The sequence below is a fragment of the Nerophis ophidion genome, linkage group LG19 (genome assembly GCF_033978795.1).
Source record: "Nerophis ophidion isolate RoL-2023_Sa linkage group LG19, RoL_Noph_v1.0, whole genome shotgun sequence".
NCBI classification, from domain to species: Eukaryota; Metazoa; Chordata; class Actinopteri; order Syngnathiformes; family Syngnathidae; genus Nerophis; species Nerophis ophidion.
Window position 1 is genome coordinate 25,158,040 of NC_084629.1, and position 23,002 is coordinate 25,181,041.

The 23,002-nt window shown below is 40.0% G+C and overlaps 1 protein-coding gene across 3 annotated transcripts in view; it reads left to right on the top strand.

Moving 5' to 3' along the window:
- The window catches only part of vwa8 (von Willebrand factor A domain containing 8), a 135,776-nt gene that overhangs the window by 48,783 nt on the left and 63,991 nt on the right, over positions 1-23,002 (top strand). For all 3 annotated transcript variants that reach the window (XM_061879656.1, XM_061879654.1, XM_061879655.1), the window contains exons 22-31: positions 3,568-3,643; positions 3,736-3,871; positions 3,934-4,053; positions 4,122-4,327; positions 6,685-6,836; positions 10,980-11,088; positions 11,184-11,322; positions 18,466-18,653; positions 22,327-22,446; positions 22,590-22,654. In XM_061879656.1, the coding sequence (XP_061735640.1) occupies positions 3,568-3,643; positions 3,736-3,871; positions 3,934-4,053; positions 4,122-4,327; positions 6,685-6,836; positions 10,980-11,088; positions 11,184-11,322; positions 18,466-18,653; positions 22,327-22,446; positions 22,590-22,654 (1,311 nt within the window). The remainder of the gene's footprint in view (positions 1-3,567; positions 3,644-3,735; positions 3,872-3,933; positions 4,054-4,121; positions 4,328-6,684; positions 6,837-10,979; positions 11,089-11,183; positions 11,323-18,465; positions 18,654-22,326; positions 22,447-22,589; positions 22,655-23,002) is intronic.

Below are 23,002 nucleotides of genomic sequence, written 5' to 3' on the forward strand. Positions count from 1 at the left end.
TCTCTCGGTACATGTGTCTTTTTCTGGCCCCCACTCCAACAACGTCCCTCCTCCCGGTTTGCTGCTTATACAGAGCGACAGGTGATTAGATAACACAGGTGATTAGATAACAAGGCCCAGGTGGGCCGTCTAAGCACCTGTCGCTGACTTCGAGGCCGGTCCTAGCACACCCCACCTCGCTGCAGGCCTGCAGGCCCGCAGGCCACGCCCCCCCCCTCCCCCTCCACAATGGGTTACACTATGTAAATTGCCCTATATAATTATACTTCACTTCACACAGAGACATGGTTTGCACACAAGAGGCATATGTGGTGTGATCTAAATGTTTGTAATCAGATAACACAGGGGTTCTACTGTATTCTGAGTTTTTTGACATCAAAGTGCCAAAGCACATTTTTTTTTAGATCTGATTTTGCATGCACAGTGCGATTCAGTGGAAACAAAAGAAGTTGACCGGGAGCTACTACTACAGTAGTACAGTGTTGCGAACTACGGTTCGCAACACTGTGAAATTGAGTGTTTTTTTTTACTTGAAAGTAAATAAAAGAAATATAATGTTTGAATGGATGTATATAGTGTAATATATTTGGGAGGGTTGCAATGTTTTTATGGCTGTTAAGTCGAGGAGACATAGACATCAGTGTGGATCTACGGGAGATTTATTTGGAAGCAAATTTCCGGTCTTTCGACAATTGTTATTTCATCGGAATCAAAATATATACTCACGTATTACATTTACTCTATTATTTTAACACTATTGACAAGTGATGCACCAAAAATTTACTCATCTTAAATAGAAACCGAAACCAGGTGTTGCGATAAAATGTTCATTGTATCTCGCAAAACTAACGAAAAATCACTTTCAGGTCGCATTGCGTTTAGACTGCAGTCACATTTGAAAATATCAGATTTAAATCGGATTCAAGGCTAGCTCCTGATGTTGCCTGAGTCTGATGGCAAAAGATCTGATTTGAAGCACTTTGGGGCTTTTAAAAAATCTGATTTGTGTCATTTGAGGGCAAAAAAATCTGATTTAGTGTGCAGTGTAAACGTGGCCATAGTCCCTAATAAATATTGTCACATCACAATAACTTGGTTATATTTCCTCTTTGCCATACATCAGTGGTACAGTTCTTTGGTGACATCAGCATTTTATTGACTACGGTTCAAAATTAATTTTATTGATCATCTAGTGACGATGACCTTTAGAAGAGCAAAATGTGCAACATAAGTAAAAGAGGGAAGTTTCCTGACGAGTCCTTATTGGTGCATTAATGTAACACAATTAATTGCACTTCTGGAAAATGAGGCCAGGCTTGCTTCTCCACAAATCAATGTATGGTTTTCCCTGAAATCAGCCCCGACTGTTGAGTGGCACTCAAAGGAAAGAACTCGTATCGATGCCGCTGCTAATGAGAAGACTGGTCGCCAGTCACAATATTCAAAGAAAAATAAGATCCAGTCTGATGTTGGCGGATGCACTTGACGACGCCACAAGCCATTTGCCGACTCTCAGGGTTTCTATGCAATGTGCAGTTGAGTTCAAAGTCTTCTGAAAGTGGAATTTCGGGAGCTTATTATGGCGCTGACCCGGTTAGCCCACTGTAACGGCTAATATTAGATCAAGGCAGGATGGGGGGGGGGGGGGGGAGCAGGAAGACGTGTGCGTGTACGTGCGCTTTGGGGAGCTTGGTGACTCTCAAAGTCTTCAGAGATGTGGCTCAGAAAAAGCAAATCAGCCATCCAGGAAGGAAAGTAGGACGGCTCCCAGGGTCGAGAAGAGCGGGGTCACCAAGGAGGGGCGTGTGGACCATATTTTTAAAAAAGTGAATAAAGTCGGTTTGGTTTTGTATTTTAATAATGTATACATTTTGTATTCTATATCTTTTTTTATAGATATATGATATTATAATATATTACAATTTTTTTTACATATTTGAGTTGCAGGGCTGTTGGACAATATTGGTGTTACTGAAGGCCATCTTTGCTATGATGAGAGTGAAAGCCACTAGTTTAAATACTGTAGTTTTGATGTTGTATAAAAAAATGTCACCATGCACTTTTTTCATGCAAAATGTATCAAAATCATTTTATATGTCATATTTTGGCTATGCTTTCAGTATTTACACTGTATTAGGATGGCACTTTTCCCACACTCCATCCAATTGCGAGTGCATCTCCTCTGCACAGCCCCATGTTAGGGTCACCCCATAAGTTTTCAATCACATTTAGGTCTGGCTTCTGGGTCGTAATTTCAGTGCAAATCCTGTTCTCACAATATCACACAATTTCTCTTGTGTTATGACTGGTACTTTTCTGTGCTGGCATCACAAGAAAGAGGGAAAACAAAAGTTTTTTCTCAAGCAAATTTGTAGCAGCATTAAGCTATATTTCCTGTTTTATGGTTGGACTTTTCCTCTCTTGCCATGATTGGTACCTTTCTGCATTGGCAGCATAAAGAATGCGAAAAGCAAAAACAGAAAATCCAAATCACACTTGAGGATTTCATTTCCTGTTCTATGGCTACTATCACACTTCTCTTTTGCCACAACTGGCCCCGTTCTCTTTTGGCATCGCAGGCAAATTTGCAGCAGCATTAGGCTCAATTTATTGTTCTAATGTTATTATCGCACTTGTTCTATTGCCATGACTTGTATCCTTCTGGGTCGGCATTGCAAAGAACACAAACACACTTCTGGAGTTCTTTTCCTGAGCAAATTTTCAGCAGCACTCCATTTTCTCTTCGTTGGTTATCATCACACTTTTCCTCTTTATTTGCCATGACTTGTGCCTGTGTTGGCATACAGGCAAATTTGTAGCAGTAGTTAGTTTAATATCCTCTTCCATGGTTATAATCACACTTTTCTACTTGCCATAACTGGTAGTTTTAGTGTTGGCATCCGGGAAAATTTGAAGCTGCAGCAAGCTCCTTGTTTATGTTCTTTGGTTATTGTCACACTTTTCCTCTTTCGCCATGACTGGTATCGGCTTCACATAAAGCACTTCTGGAGTTCATTCCTATGCAGATCCATAGCATTAATAAGGTCCATTCCATGCTCTGCGGTTATCGTCGCGTCGGCATCATGAAGAACAAAAAAAAGCCTAAACGAAACGCACAGTTACACATGTGGCGTTCCTTCCTCTGCAAATTTGTAGCCGCAGTAAGCTCCATTTCCTGTTCTATGGTTATCATCACACTTTTTTATGACTGGTACTTTTCTGTGTTGGCATCGCAGGCAAATTTCTAGCAGCGTTAAGCGCTATTTCCTGTTCTATGGTTATCATCACACTTTTCTTCGTTTGCAACGACCATGTCAGCATCATGGGGAAAATAAAGCAGACAACACTTGTTGGAGTTTCTGCCTCTCCATGAGACATTCACTCAGCTGAAATCTCATGAGATTTGCTGACGTCTCGCGTGATTTTTTTTTTTACTTTTAAAGCATATATTTCCTCCCCAAAAAAATCACAATTGAACTAAAATTGTGCAACTTTAGATGTTTTGTAATGCCTTTCCTTAAATGTAACATTCTATTTAAAAGTCCCGTGTTTCTCTGGTCCTTGCAGAGATACGACCGTGCAGTCGCTGACCTTGCAACCTTCAGTCAGAGACGGCATCATCACATATGAGGACTCGCCACTGGTTTGTTGCGGTTGTTTTGTGTTGTTTTTTTGTTTTTTTTAACCTCCTGCGATATATGTCAAATCCAAAATCGGAACATTTGCACGATGCAGGTAAAAGCAGTGAGGAAGGGACACATACTGGTGATTGACGAGGCCGACAAAGCTCCCACCAACGTCACCTGCATCCTCAAAACTCTGGTGGAGAGCGGAGAGATGATCCTGGCAGACGGACGCAGAATTCTCTCTGGTAAACACAAAAGAACACCACCCCCATGCTGGTTGTTATTAATTTTTGTATCATATCCATAGATCCACTGGAAGCCAAGGGGAGGCCCAACACTATCGTCATGCACCCTGACTTCAGAATGTTGGTGCTGGCTAACAGACCAGGCTTCCCCTTCCTGGGCAACGACTTCTTCGGCGCACTAGGTAGACACTTGCACGACCCTGCCGTCATCTTTAAGACACTTCAGATTATTTGTGGCACGTCTTCAAAGGTGATATCTTCAGCTGCCACGCCGTGGATAACCCGAAGCCTCGGGCCGAGCTGGCCATGCTGAGGCGGTACGGCCCCAACGTTCCCGACGCCACCCTGGAGAAGCTGGTGGCCGCCTTCGGAGAGCTCCGGTCCATGGCTGACCAGGGCACCATCACTTACCCCTACTCCACCCGAGAGGTGGTCAACATTGTCAAGCACCTCCAGGTAGAAAATGTCCCCATCGCCCTCGTGTAGACTGATTATGCTAGACTTTGTCTCAGACGAATCCCGGTTAATAATTTATGAATATTTCTCAGGCGTAGTGCTGCGATGCTTGAATCCTAAATAAAGTTGGGGGTGTGCTCATGTCAACGATGCACATTTTCTTATAGGTCACTAGAGTAGAAAACCTGTCAGGTAGAACGTCCATTTGTAGGTGCTGGTTTACCCACTCGTCCCGAATTATTTTTAACACATGTGGCCTACTTTATTTAACAGTACCTCCTTTTTTATTTCCTGGTTGGATTACTTTTACAGAACCTTGTCTTCTGTTACTTGTGTCGCTACTTTTGTCGAGTACTTTGTTTACCATTGCCTCTGTGGCTTACTTTAACATAGCATACTGTATTTTATTACCTGTGTGGCTTACTTTTGCATACTACCTTGATTTAAATGACCTTAGTACCTTGCTATAACAAAGCATGTTGTTTTTTATTACTTTTGCGGCTTACTTTTGCATATTACCTTGATTTCCACAACTTTGTGGCTTACTTTAACAAAGCATTTTTTTTTTATTACCTTTGTGGCTTACTTTTGCATACTACCTTGATTTCCATTACCTATGTGGCTTATTTTAACATAGCACCTTGTTTTTTTCTTACCTTTGCAGCTTACTTTGACATAATTCCTTGTTTTCTATTACCTTTGTGGCTTACTTTAAAATACTACATTGCTTTCTCTTACCTTTGTGGCTTACCTTTGCATACTGCTTTGTTTTCTCTTACCTTTATGGCTTACTTTAAAATACTACCTTGTTTTCTGTTCCCTTTTTGGCTTACCTTTACATACTACCTTGTTTTCTATTACCTTTGAGGTTTACTTTTACATACTACCTTGTTTTATTTTACCTTTGTGGTTTACTTTAAAATACAAAAAATGTTCTATTTCCTTTGTGACTTACCTTTATACACGACCTTGTTTTCTATTACCTTTGTGGGTTACTTTAAAATACTATGTTGTTTTTAATTACCTTTGTGGCTTATGTTGACTCACTACCTTATTTTCTATGAGCTTTGTGCCTTACTTTAAAATACTACATTGTTTTTCTATTACCTTTGTGGCTTACTTTTACATACTACATTGTTTTCTATTACATTTGTGGCTTACTTTAAAATACTACATTGTTTTCTATTACCTTTATGGTTTACTTTTACATAATACATTGTTTTCTATTACATGTGTGGCTTACTTTAAAATACATTGGTTTCTATTACCTTTGTGGCTTACTTTTACATACGACATTGTTTTCTATTACATTTGTGGCTTACTTTAAAATTCTAAATTGTTTTCTATTACCTTTGTGGTTTACTTTAAAATACTACATTGTTTTCTATTACCTTTGTGGCTTACTTTTTCTTACTATCCTGTTTTCTATTACCTTTGTGGCTTACTTTTACATATTATCACCTTTCTGGCTTACTTTGAGACATTAACTTGTTATCTATCACCTCTGTGACTTACTTTGACGTACTGCCTTGTTTTTAATTACCTTTGTGGCTTATTTTTTTATATAATATCTTGTTTTCTATCACTTCTTTGGCTTACTTTAACTTACCCTTTTTTCTTCTTTACTTTGACCTAGCAGCTTGTTTTATTTTGCCATTGTGCTTACTTTTACATACTATCTTGTTTTCCATTACCTATGTGGCTGACTTTGACATACTACCTTATTTCTATTATCTTTGTGGCTTACTGTGACATACTACCTTGTTTGCTATTACCTTTGTGACTTACTTTGACACACTATCTTGTGTTTATTACCTTTGTGGCTTAATTTTACATACTTGTTTTATATTACCTTTGTGGCTTACCTTTTCATAGTACCTTGTTTTCCACTGCATGTGTGTGTTTGATTATTAATGCTTGATGGTACCTTCATTTTGTCCCAATATAGCATAGAAGTATTATTTAACAATATTACAAAAGTCTATAAGCATGTCTTTTCTTGCTTACAGTAAAAGCCCCCCGTGTCTCTCTGTGCTCTGACAGCTTACATAATGCACATTATTTTGGTGGGAAAGCACCAGAAGAACAGTGCTGAGGAGGGTGTTGCAGAAGGATCAATAATTCAGTGCAATAAGGGACTTGCACTTTTTCTGATTTCCCCACTGGCCTCACTCATCCATCAGCACCCACCAACTCTGGCATGTGAAGCCTCAGAATCATTGGCCCTGCGTTAAATACCATTTCACCCTTCTTTTTGTAATGCCACCTTTTGTAGATGGCCTCCAGTCCATCTTTGTGTTGCCCTGTCAGCTCTTGGGCGCCCCGCGCTCATCCACCTCCTTTTCTGGCCTCAACAGGAATTCCCCAACGAGGGCCTGGCCAACGTGGTGCGGAACGTCTTCGACTTTGACTCGTACAACAAGGACACTCGCGACGTCCTGATCGAAGCGCTGCACAAGCACGGCATCCCCATCGGAGCCAAGCCCAGCTCCGTCCACCTGGCCAATGAGTAAGGCATCATCACCATGGCTTGTGGGCCACAGCATTAGGTACACCTGCCGCATCCAGTACAAGAGGGTGTGATGCAACTACAACCGGGTGTCCTGATATGATGTTGATATATTTATTTTAAATATTGGTCCGATATCAGTAAATAAACAATCATTACCTTTTATCAGCTTGCTTCTAAAATCTCAGATAGAACACAAGGTTTGTCTTCTTTTCTATTTTAATCAGATCATTTACAAAAGGTACACATACCGGCTACTTTGAGTTAGCACCTACACAAAAGCTAAGCACACGATAGCCCACAATCTAGGCAAATGTATTAATGTCCTTAATTGAACAATATCGTAGTCTTAAACAGCCCATGTGTTAATATAATCAAGTATCAAATAAATATACCGTAAATTCTGGACTATAATCCGCTGCTTTTTCGAACCCTGCAGCTTGTAAAACGGAATGACTAATTTATGGATTTTTCTTCACTTGCGGGCATAATAAAAATAATTTCATTAAACAAGCGAAAAGTGTTCCAATCAGTTTTCTAGCCGTTCATAGAGTTTCTACTTAAAGGCTTACTGAAATGAGATTTCTCATTTAAACGGGGATTTCAGGTCCATTCTATGTGTCATACTTGATCATTTCGCGATATTGCCATATTTTTGCTGAAAGGATTTAGTAGGGAACATCCACAATAAAGTTCACAACTTTCGGTGCTAACAGAAAAGCCCGGCCTCTACCGGAAGTCGCAGATGATGACGTCACATGTTGATGGCTCTTCACATCTTCACATTGTTTTTAATGGGAGCCTCCAACAAAAAAAGCTATTCGGACCGAGAAAACGACAATTTCCCCATTAATTTGAGCGAGGATGAAAGATAGTGTATTGGGGTATAGTGTATCCATGACGATGACTTCTGTTTTGTTTGATTAACCGTTTAACTGCCGTGTTACAGACACCATTAGGGAACAATTAAGGTATGTAAACAAGCATTTATAGAATCTTACTGTGTAGAGTAAAGTCATTTTGCCACGTGTATGTCTGCCGCTTGTATATGGAAAAATTATTTTTCCCTTCAAAGTTTAGTGGGTGTGGCGCTCTATAGTCCGGATAATACATTAGTTGCATGTTACGTCATGAAACAACTGGAAATATGTGATGCACTACATTGTATCGTATGCAGGTTCGAAATAAACTGAAACTGAACTGAACTTAAACATACAAAGTCTCCAAGGAAGAATCGTTATTAGAAAATATCCATAACAAACATGTTGGTATGATTCAACTTACTGCGTCATTATCTTAACTTCATTATTTTGACCACTTGGTGTAACAAAAACAGTAATTACCACTTCAAAGTAAAGCATAAATCCATTTCAGATGGTTAATAATAAATAGGTTAGTGTTTTTCTTAACTATCATCGTTCTCTGTTTGAAACATTTCACTTGATCAAACCCTTCCTTATAGTCCACGCTTGAAAAGAATAAAAGTATCATCTTATCAAATCAATATCAACCAATGTGGGTTCTTCCGAGGATGTTGTAGTCGTAATGATTTGTGCAGTCCTTTGAGACATTTGTGATTTGGGGCTATATAAATAAACATTGATTGATTGATTGAATACTCAACACTCCATTATTAGTGTTACAAAGTTGAAAACTTATATCAGGACAATCCTAACTACAACCACAACAAATATTTTTTTAAATTACCACGTCCTTAAAAAAAATTTTTTTTTGTAAATTGAAAAACTTCTAATACAATTTTTGTTTTAATATTATCAGGAGTACCTAATGTTGTGGCCGATGCAAAATTAATATTATGTCATTTCACCACAAAGACACTAAGGCCTGGTGACTTACGGTTTGAACATTTTTCTTACACATATAACATGCCAATAATAATACCGTAAATGTAATATATTGACATAATATTTTAAAAGGCGTGCATTTTAGTGTAGAATACCTGTAGAATTAACTGTATGTTATCATCAAATGTATGTATTTTTTGTGAAGGAATTGGATTGTTGATCGCAAATATAAAATACCATAAAGGGAATATTTTAACTAATTATGATGCCTGACTGGAGAACTGAGTAACATTCTGAAGCAAATTGTTTTTAATACATTTTGCGTGACTTAATACATTTCCCATCATGTACTATGCTGACATGTTTTATGACTTTACTCCGTTGCTGCTGTTGACTCATTTAAATGGAACTCAACTTCTGTAAGGCTCCTATGAAGTCTCTTAATATGACATTGACTCAGAATGTGACATTTGGATTGTTCAATAAAGGAAAATATTTGTTTCTTCAGTTTCCTGTGGTTTTATTCCATCACATTTAGGAAACAAGTATTTTCCTTCAAAAGTTGGTGCACATTAGATATTATTAAGAGAATCATTATTATAGTGATTTATTTTACAATACATCTCCAAAAAAATAACATAACTCAGGTCATTTATTCTTTATAATGTCAGTAATTATTATGAGTGATGTACTAATAAATCAAAGACTGCCCTGGCCATTTTGATTTATTATTGGAATTAAAACAATTCTGTAAAAGGGTTGGAATAAATGTATTCTTAAATGGAAAATACTAAATAAAGTAATCCCTTGTTTCTATCTGTTAATTGGTTCAAGGCATGACAGTGGTAAATGTATTTCTGCAAAGTAGAAATGATTCATTTTAAATCAAATATGTTTATAGCTATAGCCTAAAATAGAACTTCACGACCTTCTACATATGTTTTTTAACATGAAGCCTGCTAGACTTGAAATAACTTCTTTAATCTGATAATGTATTAGCTCGTGTTCACGCCATCATCTTTCCGCATTATTATTCATTAATGCTCATACCGTTAAAGCATATGTTCATATTTTTAATTAATCGGTTACATTTAATCTGTTCATTAAAAGAGAGCACAGTCCACCAAGTCAAAGTCCTTGTGTGCATAACATCAAAGCTGATTCTAATGTAGTCATGTCCCCTGAGGCTGAGCCAATCGGTGGCCAAGGTACTGAAGATCAAGCTCTGATTGGTTTGGTCTCATCTAGTGGCCAATTTCTCTGTAGTTTTGACATTTTTACATCATTTAGCCATTTTTAATGTTTGAAAATTCTTTATTTCGACCTAAAATACAGTACAGGACAATAGTTCGGACACACCTTCTCATTTCAATGCGTTTTCTTTATTTTCATGACTTAGATGTCACCGAAGGCATCAAAACTATGACACTTGTGAAGTTAAAACCATTTCAGGTCAATACCTTTTGAAGCTCATTGAGAGAATGCAAAGAGTGTGCAAAGCAGTAATCAGAGCAAAGGGTGGCTATTTTGAAGAAACTAGAACATAAAACATGTTTTCAGTTATTTCACCTTTTTTTGTTAAGTACATAACTCCACATGTGTTCATTCATAGTTTTGATGCCTTCAGTGACAATCCATCCATCAATCCATTTTCTACCGCTTATTCCCTTCGGGATTGCGGGGGGCGCTGGAGCCTATCTCAGCTACAATCGGGCACAAGGCGGGATACACCCTGGACAAGTCGCCCTTCATCGCAGGGCAGATGGACAGACAGATAGACAACCTTCACACGCTAGGGCCCATTTAGTGTTGCCAATCAACCTATCCCCAGCTTCGGTGACAAGCTACAATGTAAATAGTCATAAAATTAAAGAAAACACATTGAATTAGAAGGTGTGTCCAAACTTTTGGCCTGTACTGTACATAGAGTAGGATTTTTTTAAGGATCTGTGATACAGTGAAGTTGCAAACATTGACGGTACATATTTTCCTAAAGAATCATAATCAGAAAAATCGGGAAATTCAGGATGACGAAGCTCCATGCTATTATATATTTGTATCAAGATTCTGCCTTTTTCTCTTCATGTTGTGCCTTTTTGGTCTTTTTTTCCCCATTTTTACTACCTCGTTTTGGACACCTAATTTACTGCTGCTACTCAAAGCAAATATTTTCCTTTTTGTTGTCAAAATTTTACAAAAACAAAACTTTTCTAGAATCTAAAACAATCCCTTGCCTGCCCACATATAACCATATCTAGCCAGGCTACCAGGAAGTGAGCCGTTTTGACAAATGGTTCCTGTCTGGCGCTTGTCACAATTTGACCTGTGACCTCCACAGGTTGCCTCTACCGGAGCCCACGATGACATCATACTGGACCATCAGTCAAGGTGTCAACGCCCGGCGCAAAATGCTGTGTCCGTCCGAGACGCATCGCATCGATGTCAAGGTGAATAATGTCTCCTGAGTTCGGACCTGGATCTATCATCGAACTTAGAAAAAAAAAGCAACGGGTCTGGCTGACCAACATGTCGCACCTTGCAGGGCCCCGTCTACCTGCGTGTTCAGGCCTATCCTTGCCACAGGCAGGAGAGCCGGGCATTGAGTTTCAGCGAGGAAAAATCTCACTGGCAGATTCCCATGAACGAAGTCAACATCATCTGTGACGTCGCCACCACAGATGGTAACGTTTTCTTTGATCGCGTCCGATGTTACTTAAGCCAGGGTTTTTCAACCTTTTTGAGTCAAGGCACATTTTTTTCCATTCAAAAAATCCAGAGGATGTAGAAAATGTTAATACAAGTAAACTCAGTAGTGTATATTGACAATGTAAAGTTGTTTTAATCAAATACCTCACGCTATTGTTCGATATGAATTCAAATCATAACCATACATTCATCACTAATAACCACCTGCTGCCACCTGTTGATATGGCAAAGTATTACATGGTTACTGTGTCGACATCTAAACAGCACAGATACTCAACAACGGCACATTATTTGCGTATTGTATTTATAATTTTGCATAATTTCTCACAGCACAGTGGCTGAAAAACACTGGCTTTAGCAATGGCCGACACATAAAGAATTGCAGGGCTTTTCGGCAGCGAGTGGAGGGTGCAGTTCATTCAGACCCAACTAGTTTGCTAACTAGACTGGCTGACATGAAGCAAGAATTTAATGGGAAGCATGGCAGGATGATAATAACATAACAATAACAAGTTAATTGTTAATGAATGATTATCATGATTAAAGTAACAGAGTTAGGTTAACTAATGATAAGGAAGTTAGCATCTGAGTCCGTTATGCTAGGCTCAATTCCAATTTTTTTCCTCCACTTTTATATTTTGATTATTTAATAAAAAATAAAAAAAAATAATAAAAAATAAAAAAAAAATTTTTTTTATTTAAGTTTTATGTTTTTATTAACGGTATTGAATCAGGTACTTTTTTGTCACTGACCGATTTCCACCAGTCCTACCAGGCACCGAATTATGTAAACTCCAACAAGGCCATATTATGGGACCTTGATTGCATGTAACGTATTGCCCAGTTGCCAACTCTATTTGCACTTTTCAGCATTTAGCGATCACTCCAGGAGCACAGAGAGCCGACACAGCCAAACTACTTCTAGGTATTGTTGAAATTTTCAATGCCAACAAAGAAATGGACCCAAAAAACACTCAAAAGTAAGTTAAGTAATGCTCCAGTTTCCCAATTTCAACACCCGCAAATTCGGTATTCAAAACTACAAAATAAGATACGCGTTACAATCAAACAGCCGGTGATAAGTACAATACTTACAGTATTAATAATAATAATAACAATAATAATAATAATGGATTAGATTTATATAGCGCTTTTCTAGACACTCAAAGCGCTTCACAGAGAAGTGAGAACCCATCATTCATTCCCACCTACCTTTAGTACATAAATAGAACGCCTTGGACTTGCAACTGTAATTGCCACTTAATGTCATACCTGCAAATGAGACTCCGAAATGTGATAATATAACAAGATGTAACAACTGGACAGCAGTTGTCATATTCCGCTCATTTTTAAATGTTGCAGTAAAAAAAATTGGATTTTATTATCAAAAACAATCAATATTTATTAACACAAACAAAAGCATAAAAAAATGGTGCTGTTATCGATTCCCAGTTACTGGCAATTGGTACAGTATCGGTTTGAATGTGAACGATACCCATCCCAAATATGTTTAATAACTGCGAGATACATATAATGCTTACATTTATAAAAAAAAAAAAAAAAGGCATTTTTAGGGATGTTTTATATGGGAAAGTTGATTATTTACCTTTATTTGCTAATATGAAATATTTTAAAATCCATCCATTTTCTATACCGCTTATCATCCCTAGGATTGCGGGTAAGCTGGAGTCTATCCTAGCTGACTCTGCATGAGAGGCAGGATACACCCTAGGCCGGTTGCCAGCCAATCGCATTGCTCATTGCCACACGATGGACAAGTGGTTTATTTTATATTTTTTAAATCATATTGTTTAGTTTTAGTTTAATCAATACAATTTGTATTATTTTATCCATCCATCATCCATCATCTTCCGCTTATCCGAGGTCGGGTCGCGGGGGCAGCAGCCTAAGCAGGGAAGCCCAGACTTCCCTCTCCCCAGCCACTTCGTCTAGCTCTTCCCGGGGGATCCCGAGGCGTTCCCAGGCCAGCCGGGAGACATAGTCTTCCCAACGTGTCCTGGGTCTTCCCCGTGGCCTCCTACCAGCTGGACGTGCCCTAAACACCTCCCTAGGGAGGCGTTCGGGTGGCATCCTGACCAGATGCCCGAACCACCTCATCTGGCTCCTCTCGATGTGGAGGAGCAGCGGCTTTACGTTGAGCTCCTCCCGGATGGCAGAGCTTCTCACCCTATCTCTAAGGGAGAGCCCCGCCACCCGGCGGAGGAAACTCATTTCGGCCGCTTGTACCCGTGATCTTATCCTTTCGGTCATGACCCAAAGCTCATGACCATAGGTGAGGATGGGAACGTAGATCGACCGGTAAATTGAGAGCTTTGCCTTCCGGCTCAGCTCCTTCTTCACCACAACGGATCGATACAATGTCAGCATTACTGAAGACGCCGCACCGATCCGCCTGTCGATCTCACGATCCACTCTTCCCCCACTCGTGAACAAGACTCCTAGGTACTTGAACTCCTCCACTTGGGGCAGGGTCTCCTCCCCAACCCGGAGATGGCACTCCACCCTATTCCGGGCGAGAACCATGGACTCGGACTTGGAGGTGCTGATTCTCATTCCGGTCGCTTCACACTCGGCTGCGAACCGATCCAGTGAGAGCTGAAGATCCCGGCCAGATGAAGCCATCAGGACTACATCATCTGCAAAAAGCAGAGACCTAATCCCGTGGCCACCAAACCGGAACCCCTCAACGCCTTGGCTGCGCCTAGAAATTCTGTCCATAAAAGTTATGAACAGAATCGGTGACAAAGGGCAGCCTTGGCGGAGTCCAACCCTCACTGGAAACGTGTCCGACTTACTGCCAGCAATGCGGACCAAGCTCTGACACTGATCATACAGGGAGCGTACTGCCACAATAAGACAGTCCGATACCCCATACTCTCTGAGCACTCCCCACAGGACTTCCCGAGGGACACGGTCGAATGCCTTCTCCAAGCCCACAAAGCACATGTAGACTGGTTGGGCAAACTCCCATGCACCCTCAAGAACCCTGCCGAGAGTATAGAGCTGGTCCACAGTTCCACGACCAGGACGAAAACCACACTGTTCCTCCTGAATCCGAGGTTCGACTATCCGGCGAAGCCTCCTCTCCAGTACACCTGAATAAACCTTACCGGGAAGGCTGAGGAGTGTGATCCCACGATAGTTGGAACACACCCTCCGGTCCCCCTTCTTAAAGAGAGGGACCACCACCCCGGTCTGCCAATCCAGAGGTACCGCCCCCGATGTCCACGCGATGCTGCAGAGTCTTGTCAACCAAGACAGCCCCACAGCATCCAGAGCCTTAAGGAACTCCGGGCGGATCTCATCCACCCCCGGGGCCTTGCCGCCGAGGAGCTTTTTAACTACCTCAGCGACCTCAGCCCCAGAAATAGGAGAGTCCACTACAGATTCCCCAGGCACCGCTTCCTCAAAGAAAGACGTGTTGGTGGGATTGAGGAGGTCTTCGAAGTATTCCTTCCACCTATCCACAACATCCGCAGTTGAGGTCAGCAGAACACCATCCGCACCATACACGGTGTTGATAGTGCACTGCTTCCCCTTCCTGAGGCGGCGGACGGTGGTCCAGAATCGCTTCGAAGCCGTCCGGAAGTCGTTTTCCATGGCTTCCCCGAACTCCTCCCATGTCCGGGTTTTTGCCTCCGCGACCGCTGAAGCTGCACACCGCTTGGCCTGTCGGTACCCGTCCACTGCCTCCGGAGTCCTATGAGCCAAAAGGACCCGATAGGACTCCTTCTTCAGCTTGACGGCATCCCTCACCGCTGGTGTCCACCAAGGGGTTTTAGGATTTCCGCCCCGACAGGCACCAACTACCTTGTGGCCACAGCTCCGATCTGCCGCCTCGACAATAGAGGTGCGGAACATGGTCCACTCGGACTCAATGTCCAGCACCTCCCTCGTGACATGTTCAAAGTTCTCCCGGAGGTGTGAATTGAAACTCTCTCTGACAGGAGACTCTGCCAGACGTTCCCAGCAGACCCTCACAATGCGCTTGGGCCTGCCAGGTCTGTCCGGCATCCTCCCCCACCATCGCAGCCAACTCACCACCAGGTGGTGATCGGTAGAAAGCTCCGCCCCTCTCTTCACCCGAGTGTCCAAAACATAAGGCCGCAAATCCGATGACACAACTACAACGTCGATCATGGAACTGCGGCCTAGGGTGTCCTGGTGCCAAGTGCACATATGAACACCCTTATGTTTGAACATGGTGTTTGTTATGGACAATCCATGACGAGCACAAAAGTCTAATAACAAAACACCACTCGGGTTTAGATCCGGGCGACCATTCTTCCCAATCACGCCTCTCCAGGTTTCACTGTCGTTGCCAACATGAGCGTTGAAGTCTCCCAGTAGGACAAGGGAATCACCCGGCGGAGCACTTTCCAGTACTCCCTCGAGTGTACCCAAAAAGGGTGGGTATTCTGAACTGCTGTTTGGTGCGTAAGCACAAACAACAGTCAGGACCCGTCCCCCCACCCGAAGGCGAGGAGCTGACCACCAGCACTCACGAGGAACCTGTGCCGGCGTTTGTTTGGCTTTTTTTTTTTGTTGCACAAAGACACTTATTTATTTACTAATTTTAATTAATAAGATTATTCTCAGAAGATAATGTTATTGTTGTTGTGGCTTTCAGCAGTCATTTGAGACACTTACACATACAGCCCATATGTGATCAAGGGCTGTATAAATAAACTTTGACTGATTGATTGATAATTGATATTGTTTTCTGTATTTCATTGAATTAAGATTAAAATAATGAAAATATGGTTTATTCATTAAGAAATAAATTCTGGGTGGAAACTGTTGATATTGTTCCAACGATATCTGCCAAAAAACAAGTATCTTTTTATATCTGCTCTGTCTAAACTCTTTGATAAAAGGCTTTGAAACAAGCAGTCCTTCTGCAAAGCTAAGTTTGAGCTTTTCTTGTAATTTACAAAAGGTAAACATTACAGGCGTAGACTACCAGGAGCGAGCAGCTACACAACAACTAAGCACACATCTGGACACAAGCTACATTTGTCAGTATAAGCATGTATCAACTCACTATATTTGCATACTATGTACAGTCTCCAAGGCAAAAACGAATCAAAAAGTATCCAGTAACAAACGTGTCCGCATCATTCAACTTACTGCATAATGAACTTAATGAATTATTGTGACCACTAGATGTCACCAGAACACCATGTATCGCTCCATTTCAACGTAAAAAGACCGTATAAGTCCATTTAATAATAGATAGGTTAGTGTTTTTCATACCTACCATTGTTCTCTGTTTGAGTCATTTCACTTGATCAGGTTTTTCCCCAAAATTCCACACTACAAAATAGTAAAAGTAGGTAACATCTATTTTGTCGCAATAGGGAAAGTATTCAGAGCCTTCAATATTTCTAAAAGTTTTTCTAATATTTAGAATGTTCAATTTACTGATACATACATAAAGTATTTATACAGGACTGTCTTAGAAAATTAGAATATTGTGATAAAGTCCTTTATTTTCTGTAATGCAACTAAAAACATGAAAATGTCATACATTCTGGATTCATTACACATCAACTGAAATATTGCAAGCCTTCTATTATTTTGATATTGCTGATTATGGGATACAGCTTAAGAAAACTCAAAAATCCTATCTCAAAAAATTACAATATTTCCTCAGACCAAGTAAAAAAAAAAGATTTGTAACAGCACAGCAAAATCAAACATTTGAAAATGTCAAGTAATGCACTCAGTACTTGGTTGGGAATCACATTGCACGGATTACTGCATCAATACGGTGTGGCATGGAGGCAACCGGCCTGTGGCACTGCTGAGGTGTTATGGATGCCCAGGATGCTTCAATAGTGGCCTTTAGCTCGTTTGCATTATTGGGCCTGGTGTCTTTCAGCTTCTTCTTCACAATAACCCACACATTCTCTATGAGGTTCAGGTCAGGGGAGTTGGCAGGCCAATGGAGAACAGTAATGCCATGGTCAGTACACCAGTTACTGGTGGTTTTTGCACTGTGGACAGGTGCCAGATAATGCTGGAAAATGAAATCATCATCTCCATAGAGCTTTTTAACAGATACAGCTTCAATAGCCGTATTCCCATGGTCAAGCCACTCCTGAATACTTGACAACAGAAGTTGCCTCAGTAAGCAATGGTTTGGGGAGCCATGTCAGCTGCTGGTTTTGGTCCACTGTGTTTCATCAAGTCCAGAGTCAATGCAGCTGTGTATATATTTTCATCTGTTGTAAAGCTCAATGGAGATGATGATTTATTTTCCAGCATGATCTGGCACCTGCTCACAGTGCCAAAACCAGCAGTAACTGGTGTACTGACCATGGCATTACTGTCCTCGATTGGCCTGCCAACTCTCCTGACCTAAACCCCATAGAGAATTTGTGGGGTATTGTGAAGAATAAGCTGTAAGCCATCAGACCCAATAATGCAAATGAGCTGAAGGCCGCTTTTGAAGCATCCTGGGCATCCATAACACCTCAGCAATGCCACAGGCCGATTGCCTCCTTGCTACCTCGCATTGATGCAGTAATCCGTGCAAAAGGATTCCAAACCAAGTACTGACTGCATTAATCGACATTTTCAAGTGTTTGATTTTGTTTTGCTGTTATAAATCTTTTTTTTTACTTGGTCTGAGAAAATATTCAAATTTTTTTAGATAGGATTTTTGAGTTTTCTTAAGCTGTATGCCATAATCAGCAATATTAAAATAGTAAAAGGCTTGCAATATTTCAGTTGATGTGTAATGAATCCAGAATGTATGCCATTTTCATGTTTTTAGTTGCATCACAGAAAATAAAGGACTTTATCACAATATTCTAATTTTCTGAGACAGTCCTGTATATCATACTATATCAGCCCGTTCTGATTTTAAGTCTGCTTCCATCAATTGTCATCTGTTGCCTCTCTGATTCATGCCTCCGACCGACTTCCTCTTCCTCACGGCTATTTTTAGACCTGGTCTCAGCTAAAATGGACGACTGCAGGACGGGAGTTCTCAGAAGCAAACCTCTGTGTGGTCGTCATTGCGCATTTTCTTTGCAAACACGTGAAAAATCCACCTGGTAGACTGACTCGCTCCCTGTTTACTTTTCCAGACGTGCTGTACGTGGCCACGTGCAACCCCGTGACCCTATACTCAATGAAGGAGCGAGGGGAGACCATCCAGTGTGTGGAACTTTACGACATCTTCCCCAGGACCGTCAGCGGTGTGTGGCAGCCCTTTGTGACAGTCGCCCCGCTGGGGAGTCCTTTGGAGGGCCAGCTGGTGCTGCACGAGGAACAGGTTGGAAGCGGTTGACTCTCATTTTGTGATCTCTCACAAGCATCGCGGTTCTCCAACTGCTGATGATTAGGGGAAAAGGATGTGGGGGGGGGGGGTCATGTTTCTAAAAATATCATAGTAATGGATCATATTACGTCCGTCCACAAGTGAAGAGGTCCCGACTAAATAAAGTTCACTCACAGGTCGACCTTTTATAGTCATGTAACTGCAGCGCCCCCATGTGTCTAAAATGTTACTGTAAAATAAAAGCTCTACCACTTTTCCTTTTACAGTGTAAAAACGCAGTAAATTATGTAATATTATTAATAAATTTGTTTTGAATGTATACTCTATATGAAATTAGTACTATTATTACTATTATAAAAAATTATAAATATGGAATTATTGGAAATATTTTTTGAAATGTATATTCTATATAAAATGTGTAATTATATTATTATTATAAAATATTTTTAATAATCACTTCAATACGTAATGTATTTGTTTTGAATTTATGTTGTATTTGAAATTAATGTTATTATAAAAATATTAATACATATGTAAATGTTATTATTTATATATTTGTTTTGAATGTATCTTCTATATGAAATTAATATTATTATTTTAAAAATATTATTAATATGTTAATGATGAGGTGGCGACTTGTCCAGGTTGTACACCGCCTTCCGTCCGATTGTAGCTGAGATAGGCGCCCGCGCCCTCCGCGACCCCAAGGGGAATAAGCGGTCGAAAATGGATGGAAGGATGTTAATGATGTAATATATTTGTTGGGCAGCGAGCACCCCCTACTGGCAGCTAGAAATATCTGTTTACTCAGTTGTAATACACTCATGTGGGCTTTGACGTTGTGGCTTTTGCAGCCCTTTGAGACACTTGTGATTTAGGGGTATATAAATAAATATTGATTGTAGATTGATTGATTGATTGATTGATTATTTGATTGATTGATTGATTGATTGATTTTCCACCACTTTTGGCAGTAATGACAATCTCAAACAAACAGAAAAAGTCTAGAGCTAAAGCCCTGGCTCAGGGGTGTCAAACTCATTTTCATTGAGGGCCACATTAATCATGATTAATTCAAATGCATATGCATTTGATTATAAGATTTATTTCATATATAACTTGCTTTAAAATAAATGATAAATGGGTTGTACTTGTATAGCGATTTTCTACCTTCAAGGTACTCAAAGCGCTTTGACACTACTTCCACATTTACCCATTCACACACATATTCACACACTGATGGAGGGAGCTGCCATGCAAGGCGCCAACCAGCACCCATCAGGAGCAAGGGTGAAGTGTCTTGCTCAGGACACAACGGACGTGACGAGGTTGGCACTAGGTGGGGATTGAACCAGGGACGCTCGTCTATAGCAGGGGTGTCCTTGTGTCTGCGAGAGGAGTGTGCCAAGTATAAAAATGGAAGATTTTTTGTGAAAGAAACTTTTGTTCCACTGCGCCACGCCGTCCCTAAAATCATAAATAAAGGTGACAAGCAGATAGTTATTTGTTTTTTATCTCACAAAAATAGTTTTGCTATGCAGTATATAATAATATAATTGGCATGATCAGATAATATTAAAGTTTAAAATATGATTGTTTTTGCTGAAAAAACTAATGCATTTATTTAAAAAAACAAACAAAAAAAAACATCCATTTTCAACCGCTTATTCCCTTTGGGGTCGCGGGGGGCGCTGGTGCTTATCTCAGCTACAATCGGGCGGAAGGCGTCGTACACCCTGGACAATTCGCCACCTTATCGCAGGGCCAACACAGATAGATAGACAGACAACATTCACACTCACATTCACACACTAGGGACAATTTCGTGTTGCCAATCAACCTATCCCCAGGAAGTGGGAGGAAGTTGGAGTACCCGGAGGGAACCCACGCATTCACGGGGAGGACATGCAAACTCCACACAGAAAGATCCCGAGCCTGGGATTGAACCCAGGACTACTCAGGACCTTCGTATTGTGAGGCAGACACACTAACCCCTCTCCCACCGTGAAGCCCACATATATATATACATGTATGTATATATATATATATATATATATATATATATATATATATATATATATATATATATAGATATATATATATATATATATATATATATATAGATATATATATATATATTTCCAGGCCTTCGGGAGCCTCATAGGATGATGTGGCGGGCCAGAACTGGTCAAAAGAATACAAGTTTTTCACCTGTGCCCTAGATTCTTAAGCGCAAACATTATGACTAAAGTGGTAATGTTGTATTTTCATTTGCACTTGAATTTTGTTGACAGTTAAAGATATTCATTAGCACATAAATAAATGTATGTACATGTATTTGTTGGTCAGTTTTTATGAGTTCTTTCTTTTCTAGTATATTTGGTTAAAAATTATTTTTCTAATCAGCCTGACCTAACCCTAAGGTTTATGTGTTAAATAGTAATATTTGTGATTGACACATTGTTTCCTATCATTTGACAAGGTTGTAAAACATAAGTAGCTCAAGTATAATTAGTAAGATTATAAATTCAGTGTTTCATCGGGCCTGGGGTTTTCTGCCGTAGAAAAGTGGGGCCCCTTATATAGATGATCTTTAACTAACTTTTTGCAGTACATCTTTAAAGACACCACCGCTCTCCTGTAACTCTTGAAAAATATTTATAGACCAAAATAAAATGTCCACTGTAGAGGGCGCTGGTTCTTAAGAAGAGACAAAATAAGATAACAGTGAACAGTCCTTAACTTTCTGAAAATGTGGCTCCCCCCAAAATTTTGCCATTTTACAAAAAGTCATCATTGGTATTAGGGCTGCGAATCTTTGGGTGTCCCACAATTCGATTCAATATCGATTCTTGGGGTCACGATTCGATAATATATCGACTTTTTCGATTCAACGCTATTCTCGATTCAAAAACGATATTTTTCCGATTCAAAACGATTCTGTATTCATTCGATAGATAGGATTTCAGCAGGATCTACCCCAGTCTGCTGACATGCTAGCAGAGTAGTAGATTTTTTTTAAAAAGCTTTTATAATTGTAAAGGACAATGTTTTATCAACTGATTGCAATAATGTAAATTTGTTTTAACTATTAAACGAACCAAAAATATGACTTATTTTATCTTTGTGAAAACATTGGACACAGTGTGTTGTCAAGCTTATGAGATGCGATGCAAGTGTAAGCCACTGTGACACTATTGTTCTTTTTTTTTATTTTTTATAAATGTCTAATGATAATGTAAATCAGGGATTTTTAATCACTGCTATGCTGAAATTATAACTAATATTTATACTGTTGTTGATAATATAAATTTTTGTTTCACTACTTTTGGTTTGTTCTGTGTCGTGTTTGTGTCTCCTCTTAATTGCTCTGTTTATTGCAGTTCTGAGTGTTGCTGGGTCAGGTTTGGTTTTGGAATCGGATTGCATTGTTATGGTATTGCTGTGTAGTGGTTTGTTGGATTGATCAAAAAAAAAAATAGATTTTTTTAAAAACGAGAATCGATTCTGGATCGCACAACGTATGCGAATCGATTTTTTTTCACACCCCTAATTGGTATAAGTCAGAGTACTCAGTGTAAAGCAGTACAGATCACAGACATTATTGTGGAATTGTTCACCACTTTATCGTGTGTAATGTTCATGTTTTGTCCCACCGTTAAATCAGAGTCAGACAGTGCTCCATGTGGACATGGCGACGGGCGCCGTGCGGAGGCTCATGTTGTCTCCTGACAGCGAGCAGCCACCCAGCAAAGCCTCCAAATGGTGGAGCAGCAAAGAACCACAGGTCAGAGGCCGCCGCGGCAACACAAATTGTCCTATTATCAATTATTAGTGTGACCTACATAAATCTGGATCGCAGCGTTTTATAAGCTGGAGTCATACAAACATAATGCGTCATTTCAAAATGTCTTCATGTTCGTTTCCCAGGCTCAGTACAAGATGTGCTGTGACTTGGCCCATAAGAACTGGCTGCTCTTCTACAAGGAAGACGGGTAAGCTTGTGATAAAACTACACTTTACATCTACCACAGTTCAGAAATGATCCATATGCCATAGAACAAAAAAAAAAAAAAACATTTAAATTACTAAATTAACATAACAAACACAACATATACTGTACATTATATATCAATATAGATCAATACAGTCTGCAGGGATACAGTCCGTAAACACACATGATTGTATTTCTTTATGAAAAAAACAATAACCGGTTGAGGGACCACTGCCATAGAACACATGCAACGGGAAAATGCTGCAAATAAACTCACGTAAAGGATGCAGGCTGAAAAACAAACGCAAAAGAAAAATGCTGCAAATGGCAAAAAAAACCCCACCATTCA